This window comes from Sinocyclocheilus rhinocerous, unplaced genomic scaffold (assembly GCF_001515625.1).
Source record: "Sinocyclocheilus rhinocerous isolate Xijiao unplaced genomic scaffold, SAMN03320098_v1.1 scaffold3552, whole genome shotgun sequence".
NCBI classification, from domain to species: domain Eukaryota; kingdom Metazoa; phylum Chordata; class Actinopteri; order Cypriniformes; family Cyprinidae; genus Sinocyclocheilus; species Sinocyclocheilus rhinocerous.
In genome coordinates, this window is record NW_015645550.1 from 134,739 (window position 1) to 159,564 (window position 24,826).

The 24,826-nt window shown below is 41.4% G+C and overlaps 1 protein-coding gene across 1 annotated transcript in view; it reads left to right on the forward strand.

Moving 5' to 3' along the window:
- The first annotated feature begins 8,195 nt into the window (after positions 1-8,195).
- The window catches only part of LOC107706556 (dynein heavy chain 9, axonemal-like), a 24,001-nt gene continuing 7,370 nt past the window's right edge, over positions 8,196-24,826 (forward strand). Inside the window, exons 1-6 of the mRNA XM_016510307.1 lie at positions 8,196-8,274; positions 11,228-11,418; positions 12,963-13,051; positions 13,247-13,397; positions 14,692-14,874; positions 16,862-17,026. Of these exons, the coding sequence (XP_016365793.1) occupies positions 8,196-8,274; positions 11,228-11,418; positions 12,963-13,051; positions 13,247-13,397; positions 14,692-14,874; positions 16,862-17,026 (858 nt within the window). The remainder of the gene's footprint in view (positions 8,275-11,227; positions 11,419-12,962; positions 13,052-13,246; positions 13,398-14,691; positions 14,875-16,861; positions 17,027-24,826) is intronic.

Sequence of the window (24,826 nt, forward strand, 5' to 3'; positions counted from 1 at the left end):
ACAGCTGTTTTAAATTGTAATAATATTTCACAATTTTGCTGTTTTTTTTAGTTAGATAAATGCAGTCTTGGTGAACATAAAAGACTTCCTTCAAGAACACATCTTAAAGGGATCGTTCACCCAAAAATTGTCATCATTTACTCTCCCTCATGTTGTTCCAATACTTGTTTGTTTCTTCTGCTGAACACAAAAGAAGATATTTTGAAGAGTGTTGGTAACCAAACATGACACAGGGTGTATTTTGTGGATGTAATGTGAGCAGTCGAAACAGAAGTGTGTGTGGTTTGATGTGACGCTGTTGAACGGCTGGTTTATTTCAGAGGCATTTCTGGGTGTTTGTGCTCTTGTTTCCCGGAGTGGAGGCTCTGAACACCATCTACTGCAGAAGAGCTGCTCCAGCGACCTCTCCAACATATTCACACACCAGCAGACTCACACAGTGATCCTTCATAATGAACCATTTATCCCAGCAATCAGTGTGAGGAAATAAATGACTGCGGTGACAGTTTTATACAGATACAGATTAACTGCAGAACAGCTCATGAAAACAGGCTGTCAGAGAGCCACCCATCAGCGTCCGGATTGTTTCCATTTGCAGGCGGAAATTAACAATGAATTCACCCATGGATTCTTTTCATGTGCATGTTCTGACAAATGCATAAAAATCCATTTGATCCATTAATTAAAAGTCATTTTATGTGTTTTTCTAACTAGCAGACACGCTTGTGGTCAAATTGAAATCCACTCCATTCTCAGCCTAGTTAAGAGTCAGCATCATTATCCGGACGCACGAACCGTTCAGCTCCTCCACCTCTGCTGTCCCAGCTGCATTATACAAACGACTTTTGGGTTGCATTGTTTTGAAACGGCTTCACTGAGCCCTGTTTCCTGGCTTTAGTGATGATGAAAGCTGGAATGGAAGAGAATAGCCTCTGAAGCTCCACTCAGTGTTGCGGGTGCCGTCGCAGTAATGAAGTGAAATGAGAGAGGCAGAAAAGAGTCGAGGAGTCGCAGCTGAAGGAACATTTGAAGTGCGGCCCTCAGTTCTGCCTCCGGAGGACAGAGACACATGGCAGCCTCACGACACGCTCCCGCTGAGTCTTCATCTGCGGCCAAATCTGCAGCTCGTTTTTATTTATCTTGACTGTACGTTCAGTGTTTCCGTTGATGTGAGACAGCGGCGATTGCTGGTTATTTCTCGTAGCGCTTTAATTGGTTGGGGATATGCAGTATTAAAAGTCTCCTGTTACACCAAGAGACACCCAAAGGCACAATCCTATCCAATTGGTTTTTGTGAACTCTTTATCAAATTAAAAGGCAGCCTGTTCGTCCCTCAGCCAAGAAAAAGTTTCCATTGTAATAAAGTTCAGAGGAAAACTTTTCTTTTTTCAGACGCTGCCGCTGGTGATTGACGTGAAGTCATTAATTAATAGCCCGGGTGTGAGGAGGATCTCAGATAATTAGGCTGATATACTTGATATACTCTGATCCCAGACTTTTAGTCATAAAGACTGATGATTTACACAAAGAGTGATAAAAAAAAAAATAGCAAGTACATGTGAATAAAATAATAAATAAAAATAACAATGAATCAATGTAGCTTTAGCAGAGGAATGAAGTGATGAAGAGCTGTACCGTCAGAGGAGCTCCAGAGCGTCAGAATGAAAGCTGAGGAGAAACCGCTGTAAGTCGTGTCAGAGGCTCTTTGGAGCGGCGCATGGGTCGGACCGCACAACCGAGACGCTGTTTATCCTCCTCCTGATGGTTAATCAATATGAATTTGAGTTCTGGATCACAGCAGATGATGCTTTCGGGGATCCATTCGAGCGCTCGGGTCTTACCAGAGGCTCCCGGGTCGATTTCTTGATCGATCTCCTTATTTTGGACGGAGATGATAGTGTTGCGGTCACTTTTAAAGACCTGTGGCGGTGTAGTGTCCTGAAGTGCACTGACTCGAAGGATGCCAATATTTTATAATGATGAAATCTAAAAACTGTGCCTGTTCTGCTGGCTGAAATCCTTCAGATGACTGTAGAGTTTAAAGCGGTGCGATATACTCTATTAGACGGATCCGATGCAGTTCTTACCCAAAATCACCGGTGGTCATCAATGGTTTGTTCTCCTGTCTTTACACTCTAGCAGTTCAGTGTTTTTGTGCATCTTTCTCTGTTGAATTGTATTGATATCTGCACTTTTATGCTTTTGTTTTATTGCTTTGCCACTGAGATGCAAAAGAAAATGTTATGCAGTTTTTTGACATCTGAAATGCCTGGAGAAGCCGATTAACCCATTGCTGTTGCTGCGGTTAAAACGCTGTTGCTGTTTGATTTCAGTGCATGCTGTTCTGCAGCAGCGAGTGTCTGCGGACTCTAGGGTTGGGCCGATAGACGATGCCATCGTCCATAGCCGATGGCTGATAGACATCACGATGTTGAGCCGGCATCGTGATCCCCCCGCATCCCAATACCATGTTCGGAAAGAAAATGACGCGTAGGCGCAGGGCCGAAGTGGGACTCATTTTCAGCCCTGGAGTTTCATGCCTTTGACCAGGGGTAGGCAAGTTCGGTCCTAAAGAGCCGCAGTCCTGCAGAGTTCAGCTCCAACCCTAATCAAACACACCCCAACAAGCTAATCAATGTCTTCAGGATTACTAAGACTGGCCTTTTCAGTGCCACCTTTGCGCTTTCTATTATCCATTTTTCATCTATTATTTTTTGCTCGCATATCTTCAACAACTGAAATTTTTTATTTATTTATTTTTTGATCAGGGTGCCACTGCCAAGGGAGTCAAAAGATAATTACGTCATCATTAGGGTTGCCAGTTAACTTCAGAAATGGAAGATAAGGGACAATTGTGATTCTTTATCATTTATTCTTTAAGAAAATAGTGTTTATTCTTGTAGAAAATAAGTGTGATGTCATGCAAAAAATGTCATCGGCCTGAGTAAATTGTACCAATTATAGAATTGTGACTTCACAAGTGTAGTAATTTAGGAGGTGAAAATACTATGAAATTACGAATGGCATGAAATCTGAAAGCGTAACAACTGAAGGTCTATGAAATGTCAGTCAATAAAGCATTTTAAACAATGGCATTTAAGGTTTTGAACTAAAAAATCATTGCAACCATATAGCCTTTGAATGAATGAAAATGCATTCACACTTCGGGCACAACCCCTAACTCTTCCCCCACACCCCTCCCCCCACTCGCCGATGTCATTGTCCATCGCGATGTTTCACTGTAGACATCGCCCAACCCGCCGGACTCCTCAGCACCTGGTGAAGATCTACCTTCACGAGTCCAACCACGTTTACCGTGACACGATGGTGGAGGCCCGAGACTTCACCATCTTTGGACAAGCTGCAGACAGACACGGTGAAAAAGTTCTACGAGGTGAGAGTTTGTTTGACTGGAGAGTCATTAAACGCAAGAGCTAATCAGAGCAAAACCCTGCCAGTCCAGTACATTGGGGAAAAATGAGCTCTGCTGCTTTTCTCTCCACGGCTCTGCTCCTCCTGAGGCTTATGAGCCAACGCTCTGGAGAAAAGTGAAGGAGAGAAATAGAGCTTCCCTTCTTTACCACTGCTCGCCTTTAAAGCACACCATCTAATCATGCACACTCACTCACTCCCCACCAGGGATATATAAACCAGGTTTAAGTCCCCACCAGGATATATAAGCCAGTACACTCATCACACACACATACACACACAACACACACACACACACACACACACAAATACACACACACACACTCACACTCTCACACTCACACACTCACTCACTCACTCACTCACTCACTCACTCACTCACTCACTCACTCACTCACTCACTCACTCACTCACTCACTCACTCACTCACTCACTCACTCACTCACTCACTCACTCACTCACTCACTCACTCACTCACTCACTCACTCACTCACTCACTCACTCACTCACTCACTCACTCACTCACTCACTCACTCACTCACTCACTCACTCACTCACTCACTCACTCACTCACTCACTCACTCACTCACTCACTCACTCACTCACTCACTCACTCACTCACTCACTCACTCACTCACTCACTCACTCACTCACTCACTCACTCACTCACTCACTCACTCACTCACTCACTCACTCACTCACTCACTCACTCACTCACTCACTCACTCACTCACTCACTCACTCACTCACTCACTCACTCACTCACTCACTCACTCACTCACTCACTCACTCACTCACTCACTCACTCACTCACTCACTCACTCACTCACTCACTCACTCACTCACTCACTCACTCACTCACTCACTCACTCACTCACTCACTCACTCACTCACTCACTCACTCACTCACTCACTCACTCACTCACTCACTCACTCACTCACTCACTCACTCACTCACTCACTCACTCACTCACTCACTCACTCACTCACTCACTCACTCACTCACTCACTCACTCACTCACTCACTCACTCACTCACTCACACACACACACACACACGCGTGTCTGCGTAACGAGCAACAAATGAAATACAGCTGTTTCTTTTGGGTTTGGAGAGGGAAAGGTCTCTGACCGTCATGAATTCTCAGAGTGGCGATCATTTGATTTACGTGAGCTCCTTCCCAAGGCAGCAGCACTCAGCGTTAGTTATTCAGCTTTTAATATTTCATGAAGTTTTAAGGTTGCTTTTTATTCCCAGCAGGATATGGAGGAGACCCTGGAGGAGACCAGGGCCATGAATATGTACTGCCACTTCGCCTCGGGCATCAGTGAACCCAAATACATGGCGGTTCAGTCCTGTGCGAGCCTGAACAAGACCCTGCAGGAAGCTCTTGACGGCTATAACAAAGTCAGTGCGGCTCTGAACCTTGTTCTGTTCGAGGATGCCATGTCTCATATGTAAGAGAGCCAGGAAGAGCCTCTGCTGATGGATGATCGCTTTAGACTGTGCAGCTTATACCAGAAAACAGTTGGGGGTCGGTTAGGATAGTTAGGATAGTGGACTAGATAGCTGAACATGCTAAAGCCCTGAGAAAAGTTAGCAAGTTTCATATCAAGTTATCTGAAGTTATCAAAAATCTATAAATTTGTATTTTTAACGCACACCAAAATGCATTATGGATCTCTATGGCGTGTCCTGTGATGTGTTTGAGCGTCTGCCACTAGCAGAGCGTTTCTGAAACTTCATATCACGTTTACTGCCGTCAATTTATGAATGCAATTTAGAATGATATCATTTATGATTTATAATAAAGATAATAAAGAAAAATATTTATTTAAAAAATACAATTAAAAAAATGTAAAAAATAAAATAATAAATAAAATAAAAAAATGGCAAAAAATAAATAAAAGAAAATTATAAAAGAAAAGAAAAAAACTAACCTAACCTGAAACCAATTAATTGACAAGCAACCCACCAGCTAATTGATTTTTCAATTATGCACATGCAGTTTTGCTCATCCATCACTGGTGTCATGTGGCTTTTGTGCCGATTCCAAACTCTTCTGACAGCATTGTGAATTAATAAGAAACAAATCCGCTTTCAGGTTTTTAGTGAGTTGAGTGAAGTCAGTGTTTATTTTCAGTGAAGTTTGCTGTCAATTAATTGTCCTGCTATGTATTAATCAGCTTTGAACACACTATATAATGAATACTGGCAGTGGTTGATTTTTCAGGCATTACTCAGCAGAATGAGGTTTGATTCTTCCTCTGCATGACTCTGTTTGATCTTCTGACCCTCGTCTCTCCTGCTTCAGATCAACCGGATCCTGGAGTCTGGTGACCAGGCTGGCGGCGTTCATCAGCTCCCTGGAGGTCTTTCAGATCACGCTGAAGAAAGGATACGTCATCCCTGATCTCAAGGTTCGCTCCGTTTATTAGCCGGAACCAAAACAAACCATGCTTCCATTGCTCCGAATCACTCTGAAGCTCCACTGAAACCGGCTGTTATTTGCCCTGACGAATATTCCTGAGAAAGCTCCACGCCTCACACTTGGCCCTGCAAAAGTCTGAAAAATAATGCAATAATTAGCAACGACCAGAGGAGCTCTTGAGCTCAATATGAGATTGCAGAGCTCGTCAGCCTTCATGCCTGTATTGTGTTTCATCTGGTGGCCGTTCCAGGATGAGAGCTCACAGGTGAAATCCCAGACCTGTTCCCTGACGACGAGATGAAGAACATCATAGGTTCTTTAAGGATTGAAGTGCGTGGCCAGGGTCTGATGGACACCAGGGAGAACTGCTGGAAGTTCTTCATCGACCGTGTCTGTAGACAGCTCAAAGTGCGTGAGCAGGAGTGATTCATGAAGCCTGAGAGAAAGATTAGAGTGAGAAACACTGCAGTGATACTCGAGCTACACAAACACAGAAGCTGTGTTGATGTGTGGAGTGTCAGTAGTGACAGAATGTAGATATACCCAACACACTGCACTCCTGTTACTTCTGAATGGGAGAGCAGGTAACACGCAATATGGCGGAGTAGTCCCGCCTTCTCAATAAAAGAGCCAATCACTAATCGGTAAAGTCATCGTGTCGCTGTAGCTGCCGTCAGAAGCTGCGGTTGCTATAGAAACAGTCAGACGTGCGCTAGGACTGCGCATGCACTCTAGCCTGAAAAATAAGCTGTTTTTAACGCTATTGGAGCATAAGAAACAACATTTCTGAGACACTTGTTGTCAGATTTCATTGGTGATTTCAAAGATGAAATTTAATCGTAAGCTTGGCAGACAGTTTTTGGGAATTCGATGTCTCCCCATTCAAAGAGACAGGAGCTGCACTTGCATGAGGCGTTTGAAAGACGGCCGCCGCGTGACATGACTGTCTCACAGGGACTTTGGTAGTGAGTACAGTACCCGCTTCCACACTGTTTTTGAATTGTTTTTCTATGTAAACATGATGCACTGTTGACTTGGACCATTTTTTTGCCAATAGACTGCATCAGTGCCGTCCACTTTCTGGTTCTGGAAGTATTTTTCCTATTTGATTTTCCCCCAGGGATTTTAAAAAGGTTTTTGTTAAAGTGTTATAAGCCATGAACCGAACCAAACCAACCAGCTACGAGGAGAATCACAACAGTACAGACTCTGATTTGAAGCAAAAAAAGTTTTTGAAAACTGGATACAAGACTGTGAACTGAACAGCTTCAGTGAGAGAAAGAATTACAATCCCATGAAGCATTGCAAATTAAAATGATAGCGAAATATAAAACATATATATATTCATTTAAAGTTGTTGGTTGTATCTATAGAAACAATATATTTGTTTATTGCAAAATTATGTATATATATATATATATATACAAATGTTTACGTACTAACTTGATTACATCATTTGTGGTGCTTCATGGGAGTGGGCAGAGCTAAAGAGCTCTGTTGCCGCGACTCTCTGATTGGTGGGATTTTCTTTACAGCATCATGGGTAACGTAGTTTTTCACCACAATTATTTAAAAAAATAAGTGAATTAACACGAACAGATACAACAACAGCATATACAATTGATTAACAGCCAGAGAGCTCCCAACAGGTCTATCTCTTTAAAAAATCAGTTTCCCTGTGGAGAAAATGAAAGGAGTTTTTCTTCCACGACAGACTGTTGTGCTCTATTGCAGCATGCGTTTAACGTATTAGAAACAGTTGAACAGTTTAAAGTCACGTCTCGAGACATCTGTGCTCGCTTTTTAAACTCAAGACCACTCCACAAACGCTTTTAAAGACCTTTTAACAGTCACCCCTGAGTCAGGTTTAGAGTTTTACCTTAAATTGCTCTTTATACTGTGTCAGCTTGTTACCATTCGGTCAGCCTGCGGTTCCTGCAGGACGTGTAGCACATCCATCCTGCTCCAACACATCAGCTCAGAAGAATGGATTCTGTCACGATTCCTGAGATCCAGTTCAAAGCTCTCACACCTCTCTCACCGCAGTCTCAACGCCATCTAACGCATTCAAGCGCAAACGCAGAGTGTGATTTTGTGTGAGAGTTTGAGGTGCCTGAAGTCATGAAGAACATAATCCGATTGGCCGAGCACTGTGCAGTCAGTTTCTGCATTATATTTCAGGGGAAAATCAAACGGCTGTGACGGCCCAGTAGTATGACATTTCTGGCAATAATCTGGTCATTATATTTCATGTATGAACTGCATTTTTCCACTGATTTAGCCAGAGGTGAAGGACTCGGTGAGTAAATTCATGGCCTACGTACACGTGAGCATGAACAAGACCTCAAAGTACGACCTGGCCAACGAGCGGCGCTACAACTACACCAAGTCCTTCTGGAGCAGATCAAGCTGTACGGGAACCTGCTGGCACTCATGAGGAGCGACTGGAAAACGGCTTGGAGAAGCTCAGCAGCGTCTCTTCATGTGCCTGTTCAAAATCATTATAAACCCAGAGTTACTCGCTCAGCATAGCATAATAAATGACAAGATAAATATCTAATGACTCACTGGCTTTTATGATGGTTCAAGACCTTCTTTCACTGCTTTTCTTTAAAAAAAATTAAACACTTTTATTTATTATTACTGTTATTATTATTATTTTACATAATAATGGTGTAGGTGAAAGGCTTAATAATAATTATTTTCCAGAAGAGAAAGCAGGATGAGCATTAAAAGCATTGCTTGCAGCTCTGCTATAAGGTTCATTTGCATGCCATAAATTCATGTAGCATTAGCTAATTTATGTTTTGAGCGGTCAGCACACATTAATAGGTCCTCTTGAATGTAAATGAAACATGCGCCTCTCCTAAGGAACCAGTAGGAGTCTGATGCGGTTCAGTGTTTTAAATGCGAGCGTGAGCTTGAAGTGTTCCTGTCGTTCTCCTGACAGCAGGTCTGTCAAAAACATCACCCGCTCCGCCAGCCGACTGCTTCTGTTGATCTGTGATCACCGCGTTAGGAAAATGCCATTCTTTTCAGGCGTGTGGTTTTTGTGGTAATTGTAGCTTGTAAGCTGAGCATCACTGCTACAGTTGCTCATAATTTCTGTTGAGGATTTGATCCTGTAACCCGGAGTGCAGCAGATTTCAGCTCGTTTCTTTCAGTTAGCACAGGATTTGTGTTTCTTTTTGGAGCTGATTGATCACAGGCCTCAATACACCTCAGTTTTTGAGGGGGGAAAAAAAATTTTTTATGGATTATTTTGTCAATATTCATGTAAAAACTGAGGAGCATGAGCTCAGAACAGTGAGCAATCAGTTCCAGAAAGAAACACAAAGCCTGTGCTGATTTATGAGTCATGTGTTGTAGGTCGGACGGAGCAGCACAAGTGTAACAGGGTAGGGGGGAAAAAATCCCCAAAAGTACAAAAATTATCAAGAAAGTTTTTTAGGAAGCAAAGTCCGTATGTTTTTTTCAGGAAAAAGAAAATCCTCTCCAGGTCAAAATGATCGGAACACAACATGAGGGTTAATAACATTCACCAATTAAGAAAAAAAAAAACTTGTATTATGCGTAGCTACTATTATAGTGTAATATTTAAATAAATAAACAAATAATATCTATTAGCATTTAAGTCATGTTTGAAGCTATCCTAACTTATAAAGAATTTTTTTTTACAACCTTAAGTAAAACAATAAGAATCTTGTGAATTCTTTCTAGGAATACAGTATATTAAGAACCGTTTTAAGTTAAAAAAAAAAAAAGAAGAAGAAAATAATAGTGAAGAATAATTCCTCTTGTAAGAATTATAGAACCTCAGACACTTTGATCTTCTGAGACGGACAATACACACATAGTGTATTCAAATACAGACATCTGTTTCCACATCTCACTTAGAGAAGATGTGAGTAAATTTACTTCTCACCATCCAGTTCATTTACTCACTCCCCCCTCCACCGAAACCACTATTCTTAATCAGAGTTTATAACTCATGGTTGATGTCGTTTGAAAGGTCTCTGTGTGTCTGGTAAAGAGGTCCCATTCTCTTAACAATAGGACAGACAGCCATAAAAAGGTAATACAGTGCCTTTCATGCAAATTACCTTCTGTCCCAAAAGGTGTTAATTCGCCTTGATCAATACAAATTCAGATTGTTAGTTGCTGTCTCCATTTTGGAGGATGTGTGTCTTGATCTGAGGTTACTTAAGGAAATGTGGCAGAAGGATCGGGACGCTTCTGTAGCCAGAAGCCCGTAGCTGTGTGTCTCTACACTCCACACTATGTATCTTTCTAAAGTAAGGTATGCATTTCTTACTCTTAGATTTATCTTTGAGAATTTGATGTTTTGTATTGATTTGAATTGATTTGATATTCTGAATTGACTATGTAATTGGCATAATACATATTTACCTGACTGATAATTGTTACATTTGAATTTATTCTGACTTACTCTGAGATTATTGACTTAATTATTATTGATTTTGTTAAGTCTATAACATATAACACCGCAAATCTGCACTCAGGTTAGCAACAGACTAAAATGATGTTTCAGAGCTCCGGCTAACACATTGGGATTAGTTATGTATACTTAGACTATAGAGGCTATTGGGTTTTTCCGTTTAGAACAACAGTGTGTTGTTGACCAACCTAAATTCGTGTCAGCCTCAACCTCTGATTATTGTAACATTATTCTAACTAAGTGTTCGTGAGAAATCACGGCATGATTATATAAAGTTACTTACAAGAAGTTAAGTTGGTCAACTTGGTTCTATAGTAATGGTCATGACCTTTGGTTAGATATAGTCTTACCTTAATTAAGTGTTTACAGATCTATGGGGACTAATAAAAGTATTCTTGGATGAGCTAAGTATTGCACGAGCCATCCAGAATATTAGTCAGTCGCCTCTGTCTAATGACCAAGACTGACGAGTTTGTGAATATGAGATCCGTACACGGGCCGGTACAAGACTCAAAGTGTTATAGAAATGAGATTAATGAGATTCAATACGATTAAAGAGCGAAAAAGAATAATCAAATATCTGAATAATAATAATAATAATAATAATAATAATAATTATAAATGAACAAACAACCGATTGGCATTTCAGCCTTAAATTTGAGTTCGTAATAAAATGTAGTCAGATTAGAGTTTAACTTAAATTAAATAACTTTGTGCGCCGAAAAGACCGAACAAAATATGGTAGTTCTGTATGTTGTTTCAGGGTTGGCATCATCTGAGGTCCTCTGAGGGGTTGGCATCATCTCTTCTCAGGTGTTCCCTGTAGCTTGTTTATTGAAGATGCAGGACAACCAGCTAGCAGTGCCACGACCTTACATGAGTGACATCGTTCTCATGTTCTTCAGCAGATCTCCTCATTAGCCATGACTGTGTTCTCAGCTGGACTGTGCTAATCATCATGCCTGATGTAACGCGTCAGTCCCGCTCAAGTGCTCCGCTCGGGGAATGGCCTCAGCGCTTCACCCTCAAACAGGAAAGCTATCAGAAAGCTCATTTGTGCACTGAGATTGTGCTTGCTAGCGACGAGAGGTGGAATGTAAATCTGCGAGATATATATCCGATTGTGCCGGTAGAGATGGACGCTCCCCAGAATAACCTCTTTACATCAGCGATGAGAAACGAAATCAAAATGAAACGTAGCTGCTAATGAGGCAGAAAGTTTATTGCGTTATTGAGGTGGGACCCGTAACATGTAATTAGCAGAGAGCGGATATCCATTCAAGCTGGTTGGTCCCTGCCCACATTTGGGGGCGTAGAGGTGGTTTTCTTCGTTTTATTGCCTCTCGTTAAGCGTTTCTTATCTAAATCAGAATCTGTGTCGTTTTTCTTCGCTCAAAGTAAGCATGTTTATGATGATGATGATGATGGAGATCAGTCCAGCTTCATGAGAGCAGCAGCGCCTGTACATTGGACTCAGTCTACTGTTATCTAAGAGCTCTTTTAAGATGATTTATGATATTTTAACAATGTGATATTAGACTTGTGCTCTTTGATGTGAACCTGTGAGGATGATCTGCTCTCTCTGAATGAAGAGGATCATTACAGGCGCTTCATGTAGTTTGAGGAGCAGAGAAACCTGCTTTCTGGCCAATTAGTCCTCCGTCGTCTTTACCTCCTATTCATAAGCTTAATTACCCACATGATAGCAACTTGATTTTGTGGGTATTGTAGGCTTTCGCTACCCGAGGGCATCCCTGACGCCTCGTCTTCTTAAGGCTAATCAGCTCGTTTGGAGGCTGGAGAAAGGAAGCAGATTGCAGAGGAGTTCGGGATCGCTGTAGAAGAGCCGTATTCGACTGTTTGTTTGTTTGCTTCACAAGCTGCATCATGTTGCATGGGATTGCGTCTGACAGTGGTTTACAGCTAATTGCGTATTTCTCTCCTGATTGGCTTTTCCCAATCGGACTCTGTTCGAGTAAGTGCCAGCAGCTCAACGTATTGTGACGAATGACAACAGAAATAGTTCATCCGTCCTATCTCAGTGAACTGTGCTTCTTCACAATCGAGTGATTGTCTTTTATCAATTAAAACTTTGAGCGCTCATTTCTCTGATAATATCACTAATGAGATTTAGCAATGAGTCTAGAACAAAAACAAATAGCTTGTTATTCAGAACAACTGCTGATGCAATTAGCTGATAACCGTGAGCTTCCTCAACAAACTTTAACAGGGAATAATAAATATGGCACATATTATATTTTGATGCCACTTTATACATAGTTACTGCATTAGTTGTCATGAACAATCTTTAGTTTAATTAGTATTATTTTGCTTGTTTATGTCAGGGACGTTATGTTGTGGTGCTCTGTACCCTCAGATCCACATCTCCATTCTCTGTCTCACAGGAAACGCTATCTGATCTAGAGGGCAGGTGGGCCGTAGACAGGGAAACAGCTGGAGGTGGTGTGTGTGTGTGTGTGTGTGTGTGTGTTTGTGTGCGTGTGCGTGTGCGAGTGTGCGTGTGCGTGTGCGTGTGTCTGTGTCTGTGTGCGTGTGCGTGTGCACGTTTTTTTTAACACACACACTGTTGATGTATGCATCTCATTCCGATGCTCAGCATTGTGTTTTTCTGTCTTTTAGGTGGACGATCTGAAGGAAGTGGCTCTGAAGCTGAAGAACAAGAGCGCAGGCAAACTGATCCAGGCGGTGGGTGTGGAGAGGAGCAGAAGGTGGCTGCATCACTGAGGAGGTGATGCTCAAACAGAGAGACTGTGAGGAGGACCTGGCTAAAGCCGAACCTGCGCTCGTAGCGGCACAAGAGGCTCTGAACACTCTCAACAAGGTCCCGTTTCACCGCACGTGTGCATTATATAATATATAAAACATGTATAATGCATATCATTAGAAGGCTTGCTGACTGAAAGTATAGCTTGTCCCTGCTCCTGGGTCATCAACATCGTCAAGTTTTATGAGGTCTACTGCGAGGTCGAGCCTAAGAGACAAGCCCTGAGCAAAGCCAAGGCAGAACTCGCCTCCGCGCAGGAGAAACTCTCCGGCATCAAGGCAAAAATCAATGTAAGTAGAGTTTTAAACGTTGCTCTCTGTTCTGATCTCTCTGGAGAACTTAAGCAGAAGAAGCAGCTACAAACACAAGTCAAACCTGATTATCATGCATACAGCTTTAATGGCCTCATATTAACTGCGGTTTTATATTACATTAAGTTTACTTACTTAAAATTAATTTGTCACACCACGGTTCTATTTAAAATTAATTATTGAAGGCAAAAGGTGGAAAGTGTAGACAAACTTAAAAGAAACATGATCTAAAATGTGCATTTGTATGTAATTTTTTACCTAAAATATTGATGTAGATAAAAATCAATTCCCCATTCATTCATTCATTCATTCTTATATGATCTTTCTTTTGTTTCATTATTTACACCTTATTTATATTCTATATTGCATATTTCTATATTTCTATAGTATACTTCTAAATTCCCTTTGGCAGGATTCTGAATAACTCAGACATGCATCAACTACAGATCAGTCTGATTGGTTAAATGTGGTGCCAAACTGCAAGCTTTTCTCTCCTAAACTGTTCTGAACAGTAATTTGGCTTTACATGTACAGTATCCACCGCTAAAGTCCTGCGATTTTAACAAATGTCTCTTCCTCGTCTTTACCCGAGTTTCCCCCTGAGTTTAGTCTTTGCAGATGTAAGTTAATTTTTTTCCAAGTAACTTGTGATTAAAACTTCAGTACCCCTGTTTTTCTTATAAGATCCTCTGTCTGTGTTCTTCTCCTGACAGCGACTTGGCGAAGCTGACTTGCCTCCTGTCTTAATTAAGAAACAAATAGATGAGCCAGCGAAACAGAAACAAATCTGAGCAATAATTAAAATGCGGCAAACCCCCAGAATAAGTCATTTATGCTGTCCGTTCAGGCGTGCAGCAGTACTGAATCAGCAGCAAATCACACAAACAAGCACGTGCAGCGGCGCCAGCTCTGCCTGAAGCAGTTCTTCATTAAAACCATTGTCTGGGCTGGGAGTAATTGTTTTTCTCATGGGGATTTTTAATAAGCCATGAACCAAACCAACCAGCTACGAGGAGAGTCACAACATTACAGACTCTGATTTGAAGCATTTTTTTCCCCCCAGAAATGTATATCCATGTACAAATTTAAGTGGGAGTGGGCGGAGCTAAAGAGCTTTTTGCTCACTGCAACTCTCTGATTGGTGGAATTTTCTGTACTGCATCATGGGTAATGTAGTTTTGCGCAACGAATTATGCTATTAAACAGTGAGATTATTCTCCTTTGATGATTAATTATAGGATTCTAGTTTCTAATCCGCTGCATCTACATAAAGATAGGCGACAAGGAGTGCGAGTACAAGCCCAGTTTCCGTCTGACGCTTCACACCAAGCTGATGGACCCTCACTCGCAGCCGGAGCTCCAGGCTCAGTGCGCCGTGGTCAGCTTGGAGACCGGACCTGAGGAACTGATAATTAGTCATCATGCTCTGACGAACAGAGCGGTCAATCATCTGAGCGTATCTGAGGCTCCACAGCTCGACTCGGTCTTCTCATCTTTACTTACAAAAGGCTAATTAGTGCTTCACGTTTTGCACTTTCACCCATATAATTACACTTTCCCTGAGCAGTTTTGCTAATGACCGACGAGAGCTTCAGCTATTGGTAACACATATGCACATGTACAGAATGAGTATATTGGCATAACATTACTGTCCGTAATTAGCTGGAATGGTCAAGCAGGCGTTTGTGCCACAGGCTTGAACTTCCCCATTAAGTTTCTCAGTTTCCACAATCGTTTTTTTCATCCTGCCAACAGTTTTTTTTTCTCGTTTCACTTCATTTCCTCTTCCTGAAATGTCTGTCTGACGCCGAAGCTTTCATTTGCGAACAAACTGCAACAAACCCAAGAAGTGTTTTTGAATAACTGACAGGAAGTGAATGCGGTTCTTTTGAGATGTGCATTCTATAAAATTGAAATGTTACTTAATGAAGCTTGATTAATTAGTGTTTCATAGCTGAGATGCTAAAGATGGGGAAACGCTGCTGAACACTTAATTAATATTGAAAGTTGTAAGATAAGCGTGACAGTCCCTCAGCAGCTGCTTTATGGTGGAGCTTCTCCGGCTGATCGTAACTCTTCGGCCAGCGTTTGCTGGATTTATAATTAAAATTTAATGCAAGTGCACCGCGGGGACGCACTCTCTTATTTCTATGTTTTTTAGAGGGGTTGTTTATGCTCCCTGGCTTGAGTTTTACATCACGCAGAACCAACATAATTGCGCTGAGCAAACGTGTGCAGTTTTTGATCTTATTACGGCGTGAGATGTGTGTTAGGCTGGAAGCACACTAGAGGATTTTAAGGCCGATTTGCACCCCCGAACGATCGGGGGGGTGGCCCGATTCGCGGCTTGTCGCAAGCGATTTTTTTGTCCAAAAAATCCTCTATTGTGTGGTGTCATTACGATTATTTAACTGAGCGTCGCCGAACTCAAATCGTAAATATCAAACATGCCTCTGACGTGATACCCGCGATAGCCAATGAGAGCGAGCAAGCCTCACCTACCGGATGTTGTGTGCTTCTATAGCTGAAACTTGGCAGCCAAAAACATGCCATGAAAGCAGAGAACATCACCCATATACTTTTCTATACTTTGTTTTTCACTGTACAACAGAACGCGCGCCGGGAGAGCAAATCATCTAGTGTGCAGCCAGCTTTAGATGAAGTAGGCTAAATGTCACTGTGATCAGTCTCGTCTAATGAGCAGAACTTTATTCTGACCAGCCTCACTTTGGGTTGCATAATTAGTAGGCTGAGATTGTACTGAGTTTCTTCACAATAAGCGTGGGGCTGCTAGTTAATTGTTTGTTTTCCAGGTCTGGGTTAATTGGACGCACAAGATGGCGGTGGAAATGTAATCATTAATGAGTGACTCATTAGGACGGGGTAGATGTTCCTCCTCTGATGAGGGCTCACGACTCTGAACCCAGCTGTTATTTGTCAAAGGTGGTCACTGACGGAGTGACGCTATTATACTCTTATACTGTTAGACGCTATTATACTAACCTCTTCAGAGATGAGTTTTGTCTTGACGGTTCAATACTCGCGCTGGGGATGACAGCTCTCTGATTTGAGATCAGCAGGGTGTGTGTGTGTGTGCGTGTGTGTATGTGTGTGTGTTTGATTGAGTGTGTGTGTGTGTGTGTGTGTGTGTGTGTGTGTTTGAGATCAGCAGGGTGTGTGTGTGTGCGTGTGTGTGTTTGATTGAGTGTGTGTGTGTGTGTGTGTGTTTGTTTCTCTATCCAAAATGGGAAATGGATCGTCAGCATCGACAGTCCCATCACACGCCGGCGGATGCGGTTTTTGATGTCTGTTAATCCGCGCAAAGACTAGATTCATGTCTGCTGCATACATTGATCCCTGCAGCTGTTCAGATGCCCTCTCATGCTCCGTGGCTCTTGTTTTCAAGAATCTTCACATGTCTTTCTGTGTCTTTTACTATGTAGTCAAACCTTACAAAGCAGCAGAACGGCTCCAGAATCACTTTGAAAACTCTGGAGGACAACCTGCTCTCACGGCTCTCCTCTGCGTCCAGAAACTTCCTTGGAGACATCGAGTTGGTGGAGAACCTGGAGATAACCAAACGAACGGCGGCCGAGATCGAAGTCAAGGTGTGTCCATGGGTCTTCAGCATCTGCTGTGTGTTTCAGCTCCTGTAACATCTTCCCGAGAGTAACTTACAGTAAATCAATGACAGTTGTGGTTGCCAGAATTTTGCCATAAAAACACAGAAGCAACATTTCAAGTTTAACTTGAATTTACTGTGAAACAATGTATATTTTATTAACTGAAACAATGTTAATTAACCAAATTACAAAAACTCATATGCATTCGTACTTCATCATGAACGACCTCAACAAAATCCACCCCATGTACCAGTTCTCTCTGAAGATAGCGCCGCTGTTTATTTCCCTGTGCTCCAGCATTTAGTTCTCGTGTTTCTCTCTGATGCCTCAGAAGCTCAGTGCATTACTACACTCGCTAATCACACGGGGATCGCTACGGCTACATTTATTATGCTTCATTATGTTTTATACTGCGTTATCGTTTACCTGATCTGAACTGAGTGTGATGAGATAAAGAGTGCCATGAAATAATGCAAAGATAATAAATGGGCAGAACGTCGTCCCTGTTTGCAAGCAGAAGCAAACACACAGACACCAGCATCTGTTCATCATTTAAAAAGAGTCACAAAGCCATCGCTGACTCAAATCATCAAGCCGCAAGTTATCAAGACTTGAACACAGCGTAAACTTGATTTTTATTTTATTATTTTATTTTATTTCATCTCATTTTGTATTTCATTTTTTTATTTTATTTAACTTTTTACCCCTCTAACTGCAGCACAGAATTCTTCACTTTAATATTCACAAGAACAGCTTTGCAGACATAAATGGAGAAGAGATAATGAATGTATAGTTAATTTGTACACTGGTTTTCTTGTGTTTTCAGTCATCATACTGACAAGATACAATCTACAGCTATCAAAAAAATAATTGCCTTTTCCTTTGTGTACAGATTTATGCAGATAAATCTTGAACTTCCCCAGAACTAGTTACAGAAGTGTCTCATTAGAGAATGAGAGAAAAGCAGAAGAGTAAATGAAGTCCTCTCTCTGTGTTTTTCCTGAGCAGAAGCATATGAGGATATTGCTTTACCAACTCTCTGTCCTCATCGTATCTTACTATAGGCTCATTTTGACTATTATTATTATTATTATTATTACATGGTACCACTTTATTTTAGGGACCAATTCTCACTATTAACTAGTTGCTTACTAGAATGCATATTACTAGCATATTGGCTGTTTATTAGTCCTTATAAAAGCACATATTAATGTCTTATTCTGCATGACCGTATTCTAGATCCCTTAATCCACCCCATAGCTGAACATAACTGCTAATAACTATAAGTAAGGAGCAAATTAGGAGTTTATCGAGGCCAAAGTTGTAGTTAATAGTGAGAACTGGTCCCCAAACTAAAGTGTGACCCTATATATTTTTATTGTTTATTAACTGTTCTTATAATATTAGAATGTATCTATTGCATTCTCTTCATCACAGATGATATTAGGAACTCAAAATGACCAAATGATTAGTAATTATACAGAAACGCATCAGTTAGTTGATTGTTGAAGTGCAGTACTGTACATCGAGCAATTCCTGTCTCTGCTATTCTGTCTTGAAAACTTGTATCGCTCTCTAAAGAACTGAAACAGGCTTCACCTTCACTGAGAATATTCGGGAGGTTTCTTGCTGTTCTCCAGCACACCGTCAGCGATGATGGAAATGTAAATCTGATCTCATTTAAGAGTCCATGAGTCCGTAATGTGCTCAAATCTGCCTTTGAGATATAGCGTTTCCCGTAAGCAAGGCGTTCTGGGTTTATGAGTCGTCATCATTCTCCCGGACGAGTCTCCGTAGGAAAGAGCAGATGTCACGCCGTTGTTCTTCTGAGAGGAGATAAATGCTGCATAAGTCCTGCTGCATAAGCACTTCTGAAAGTCTGCTTTATGAAGAGGCATGCTCATGTTTACTCAGCAGTCTGGGCCATAAAGACACTTCGCTTTGTATTGGATTTGATTAGCGCTCTGACAGTGTTGTATCTGAACTCTTTATTCTGTCCAGGGCTTACATGTCTGTCATCGTAACATTTGATAAGATTGCACACTGTCCACTCAGCAGCGTGTGAAATAATGCATGCTAAACGAGTCATACTTCGTCGAATACGCGTGGAAAGTCCTAAACTCCAGCTAAAGATTATTTAAACAGCTTTTTGTTAATTGTTTTATAATTATTATGCATGCAGCTTTTATGGCTTCATATTAATTCTGGGACATGTGACCTATCTGTACTTTAAAAATGCATTTGCCGCTCCACAGGACTATTGCACATGAGCCACTGAAAGCTAAACGGAAGTGTCTTTTGAGCCTTTTCTACTTCCGCTGGTCTTGTGTAGAACCTGTTACCAGTATTTTATCCCATTAATGATTAGAGTCATTTGTTCATAAATCAAATCTTCATCCAGTCTGTCCCAGAATCTTCTGACAGTCCTGTCAACACTATTTTTTTCTACATCATCATTATACTCCCAATCATTCCTGCTTTATAGATGTCACCATCGGCCGAGCGTCAGTAGTTCTGTGTTTCTACAGTCTGTGATGCTTGACCTTTATGGAGACGCAGGCGGGGTTAATATAGTAAGACAGCAAAGGCCAGCATCTAAAACAATCAGCTTCCACAGATGCCCCGCGTGGATCCATTCCTGACTGTGTGCTCTTTATTATGATACAGAAGTTCATCATTATTACAGTCTGATCATTATGAGCTCTTCAGCTCAAAAGCCAAGCAATGATTATTTCACCCTTCAGAGATTTCGTGGAGGAGAAGTTCTTCATCCTGTCTCCTGGAGTCGACCCGCTGAAGGACTTGGAGAAACACGGTACAGATTCATGTTAAGACCATTTACATCATGCAACCAAAATGCTGCAGTAATGGCCTGCGATTTTCAAGCTAAGGTGTAATTTTGTCATTTTTAAAATGACCCCCTTAAGATCAGCAGATACCTGCGGTCCAGACCAATACATTCTGTGCATTTGCATTGCTGTTTTTTGATCCTGACACAAAATGAGCAGCTAACATTAATAGACTAATCATATCAGCAGCACATGTGAAAGTGTGAATGAGTACTAGTACATGTAAGAAAACTGCTACAAAGAATATTGCACCTGAAAGAACCATTTACAGGATCATCAAGAACTTCAAGGAGATCGGTTCGGCTGCAGTGAAGAAGTCTTCAGGACATCCCAGAGTGTGCAGCAAGCGCCAGGACCGTCTCCTCCTGAGGAGTCAGCTGAAATCGTGTCACCAGCAGTGCAGAGCTTGCTCAGGAATGGCAGCAGGTTGGTGTGAGAGCATCTGCACACACAGTGAGGACAAGACTTTTGGACAACGGCCTGGTGTCAAGAAGGGCAGCAAAGAAACCACTTCTCTCCAAGAAAAACGTCAAGGACAGACTGAAATTCTGCGGGAAGTACAGGGATTGGACAGCAGAAGCCTGGTGCAAAGTTATTTTCTCTGATGAAGCTCCCTTCCGACTGTTTGGGACATCTGGAAAATCGATTGTTCGGAGAAGAAAAGGTGAACGCTACCATGAGTCCTGTGTTGTGCCAACAGTGAAGCATCCTGAGACCATCCATGTGTGGGGTTGCTTTTCAACCAAAGTGGCTCGAAGATCATTACATTGAAATTTTGGATCCGTGGCCGGGCAACTCACCGGATCTCAATCCCATAGAGAATCTGTGGTCAGTCATCAAAAGGCGAGTGGAAAAACAGAAGCCCACAAGTTGTGATCAACTCTGAGAACTAATAAGGCAAGAATGGATCACCATCAGTCAGGATTTGGCCCAGAAGCTAATATCCAGCATGCCAGAGCGAATTGCAGAGGTTATGAAGAACAAGGGTAAACACTGTAAATATTGACTCATTATTTTTGCCAATAAAAGCCTTAAAACCTTATGATATACTTGTCATTTTTTTTCAGTATACCATATATACCGTATATACATCTACATCCAAACTCAAGCTACTTATACTGTCAACTGTCAAATGTGCATTTCTAAGAGACAAAAAAAGTCATATTAATATTGCCTGCACTGCAAACTGTGCTGAAGATACTCGTCATCAAAGTCAGGAACACAAACCTGTTTCACGATTTATATATCACTCATTAGAACATGCAGAAACTAAGAAATGCATTTCTCTATTAAGATATTTATTTTGTTCAGGAAAAATGACTAGAAAAGTGTAAAGAATTCAAAAACGTGAAGTGTTTGTCATGTTCTGACCATAAAGAGAAGTTTAAAAGCACAATGAACGGTCTGGTTTCTACAACTTTCACTTAGGAGCAAAAATCTTCCTTTAAACTTGTAAGAAATATAGATTTGAAATTGATCATGATAATTATCGATATGAGAATCAGAAAGAACTTTATTGCCAAGTGTGTTTACACACACAAGAATTCGACAGGAGCTTCCAGTACAGAAAGTACAGACATAGTGCAGACATACATATAATTTAAGGTAATAAAGTGAAATAGAGGACCAATAATAAAGGGAATAGACAATAAATAAACATATAATATAAAAAAATATAATAAATAATAAAATATAGAGAAAAAGAAAAGATCAACTGAAATGAAAAATGTTATTGTGATAATTATTTTGGCCATATCGCCCAGCGATAAAAGGAAAGTATAAAAATAAAAACAATATTATCATCTCAGTTATTGTAAAATAGCACTGGTCTGGAGCGATGCTGTACAGTTACAGTAAAGTACAGCAGATTGTGAAAGTCAGCTGTAGGCTTCATTCTGACGCTGTTTACTTTGCATTCTGCAGTTTCCTGATGTGCATCGTTCCTTTAGCCAATCGTGCACTCAAACAGCACACTGTGTGTGTACTTCCCCCTAAATGTTTTAACCTGTGCCGTATGATCAGATGAGGAATGCTGCCTGTACAGTAGCACTCCCGGCTGATTAATGACCTGTTGTGTTGAGCTGGGAGAGAGAAATGCCCCACACCTGCACTCCACTAATGAGTCTGCCGCTGCTCGTTACACATATTAGTCTGGACAGCATCCAGCAGCCTTCCAAATGCACAAATCAGGTCTGATTAAAAAACACAGCCGTGATCGATATGTCAAGAAAACAAGGAGGGCGGTGGTCTGAGCTCAGATGTCTCTCATCCAGATAAAGCTGCTGCATCATTGAATGCACAGGAATGAGGCTCCTGCGCAGAATCACAATGACTCTTATCAACGGCAGCAGAATGCGAACGTCTTTACTCTAAATCCTCCGGCTGATCAGAAACGCCGAGACGAGCGCTAGTTTAATCGTCTAAATCGATGGATCCATAGATTCCCATCTCCGTACGGCCTTCCCACAGTCTTCATCTGTCATCTCATCTCCAGTTTCAGCCCACTTATGAATTCAATGGAAAGTTCCCCTCCACTGAAGGTTAATTATATTGCAGCACACAGGGTCCTGGCCGGCTGAAATGCAGAAATCCACTCACTGTAGAGGGGCAATCAATCGCTAATACTAGAGCAGAAAATCCTCCGCCCTGGGAATCAAGTGGCTTACAGTGACCAGACTTCTCCTCCCGCTAGACATGATACACAATGAGCAGAGACCGGGAGAGCAAGGTGAATTCGCTCAGGGACGACTATTACTTGAAAAATGGCAGCCAGGATAGTGTTTAACTTTAATGGCTTTTCTGGAAGGAATATGCTGCGTTCAGCCAGCCGTTATCAGGCTTTACGGGCAGATTCAGCAGGAATGACCAGTTACAACAGACATGCTGTGTGAGAGAACAAATCCTGAAATTATAATGTGCATTCGCATCAGTTGTGCATTTTTCTGATTTAATACTATAGGATGAAGATTGCAATTTGAGTGAATTAAAACCAACGTCAGAATGCCATCGTGTTTGATGTGTTCCCAGTTAATCAATGAGCATCAAATCACCTCCTAAAGAAAGCAAAACACATGAAGACATCTTAGTATTTCACACACTGAATGTGCCGTGAGAAATCGGCTGCATCTCCTCAGCGGCAGAAATCTCACCTGGGATAGTAAAGACTGCAGATGGCTCTGTCTGTGCCCTGAAGGAAGAAAGCCTTCGTTTGTGTTGACAAGCTGGAAGTTAAAACAGCACTTTGTTTTTGCGGAGGCTTTCAGCTCGTCCTTGGTACTTTCAAGTCATTACCAGCCAATTGCAATATTGATATCATTTAGAGGTTTGTTTTCTTTCATTTAAATCTTTCTGTGAATCAATAGCGCTGTTATAGTGATTTTAACACTGACAGTTCATTCAGCACAATGTAATGTTCTGCAGATAACGCCATTAAGGAGGTAATCGTTTGTGCTCATGCATTATCAGTCATTGTCATTGTCATTGTTCTTCTTTTCTCATCATCAGAGATGTTTTTTGCTTACATACGAAATTGCTGGTTTATGCCGCTTCTTCACTGTTTTGATCCAGGCGTTCAGTACTCTCTCAGAAGGTGCGTAATAGCGCCTCCTACTGTACAGCAGTGAAAACACGAAGACAGAAAATTTCGTAAATGGCGGGGAAAGAGCTCAACTTTAACTTTTGTAATTCTCACAGTACCAGAACAGTTGTCAGTCTGACATTTCTGACTTCATGCCATGCAAAATATATCAAAATGGCCATTACAGAAGAGGTGTGTCCAAGTCACTGCTTGTATGAATTGCATTTCTAATGCATTTTTGAATAATGCGGGGGTGGGGGGAGTGTCATTTCATCATCCCATGTCATGTTTTCTGCAAGGTCCCATAAATCCAAATTGTGCTGTTTTAGTTATCTTGGATCTGGCTAAAACTTGAATTATCATCTGCAAATCTCTGTGACTGACTCTGTTTGCGGTGCTTCTGCTAATTAATATTCTGCATGTGTTATCGAAGAACCCGATCTGTGGCATGACTTTCAGCTCAGTCTAGGCCGATCTGCCAGATCAGTGCTGTAGCAGCAATCGTACCGTAGATTTCTAGGAGGATTTCTCAGCCCAACGAGTAACATTCTAGTCATGTACGCACCTGGAAGTAAATCAATGGCAGAGAAAAAGGCCTAAACCGCTCTCAAACTCTAGTAAGCAGCAGTAATCCAGAAAATGACAGCTACGTTCATATTGACCTTTCAGCAGTCCTGGCAAAGAGCAGAGTCAATTGCTTCCTGTTGGCGTCAAATTCAGGGCTAATGGAAATGATTTTTATCTCTTCATGATTGGTTTGATTGTGACGAGCTGTTAAACATGGCTGTGGAGATCATAAACTCAAACTGCAGAGTAGGGCTGTGACAAACGATTATTTCGAAAATCGATTAATCTGACGATTATTAGAGTGATTAATAGACTAATCGTCATTTCACAGATTAATCAGTAGGCTTTGATCGAATATTATTTTTTTATTATTTAATATATTTACATATTAATCTACACGGCGCTCTGCACCTTCAGGTTCGGTTGCGTTTGCGTTCTGAAGCAAAGCTGAAGCGCTGTCTTCTTCGGTTGGATTTCATCCGGAGAGCTGAATTACAGTCTTGTGCTACAGCGCCACACTGCTCAAACTGCGTTACTGCAGGTTATTGCTTTAGGTCATATGAGATCAAACGACTACTTGACAACAAAAATATTTGTTGATAATGTTGACTAATCATTCAAACCCTACTGTAGAGTGTGTGTTCGTACGGCGCACTGCAGAATGTTAATGGATCAGAGCTTCAATACCTCCTGCTCTATTATCAAAGCTTCTTACACACACACAAACATCCTCACTCTAACACACACACACACACACACACACACACACAAATACATACACACACACACACA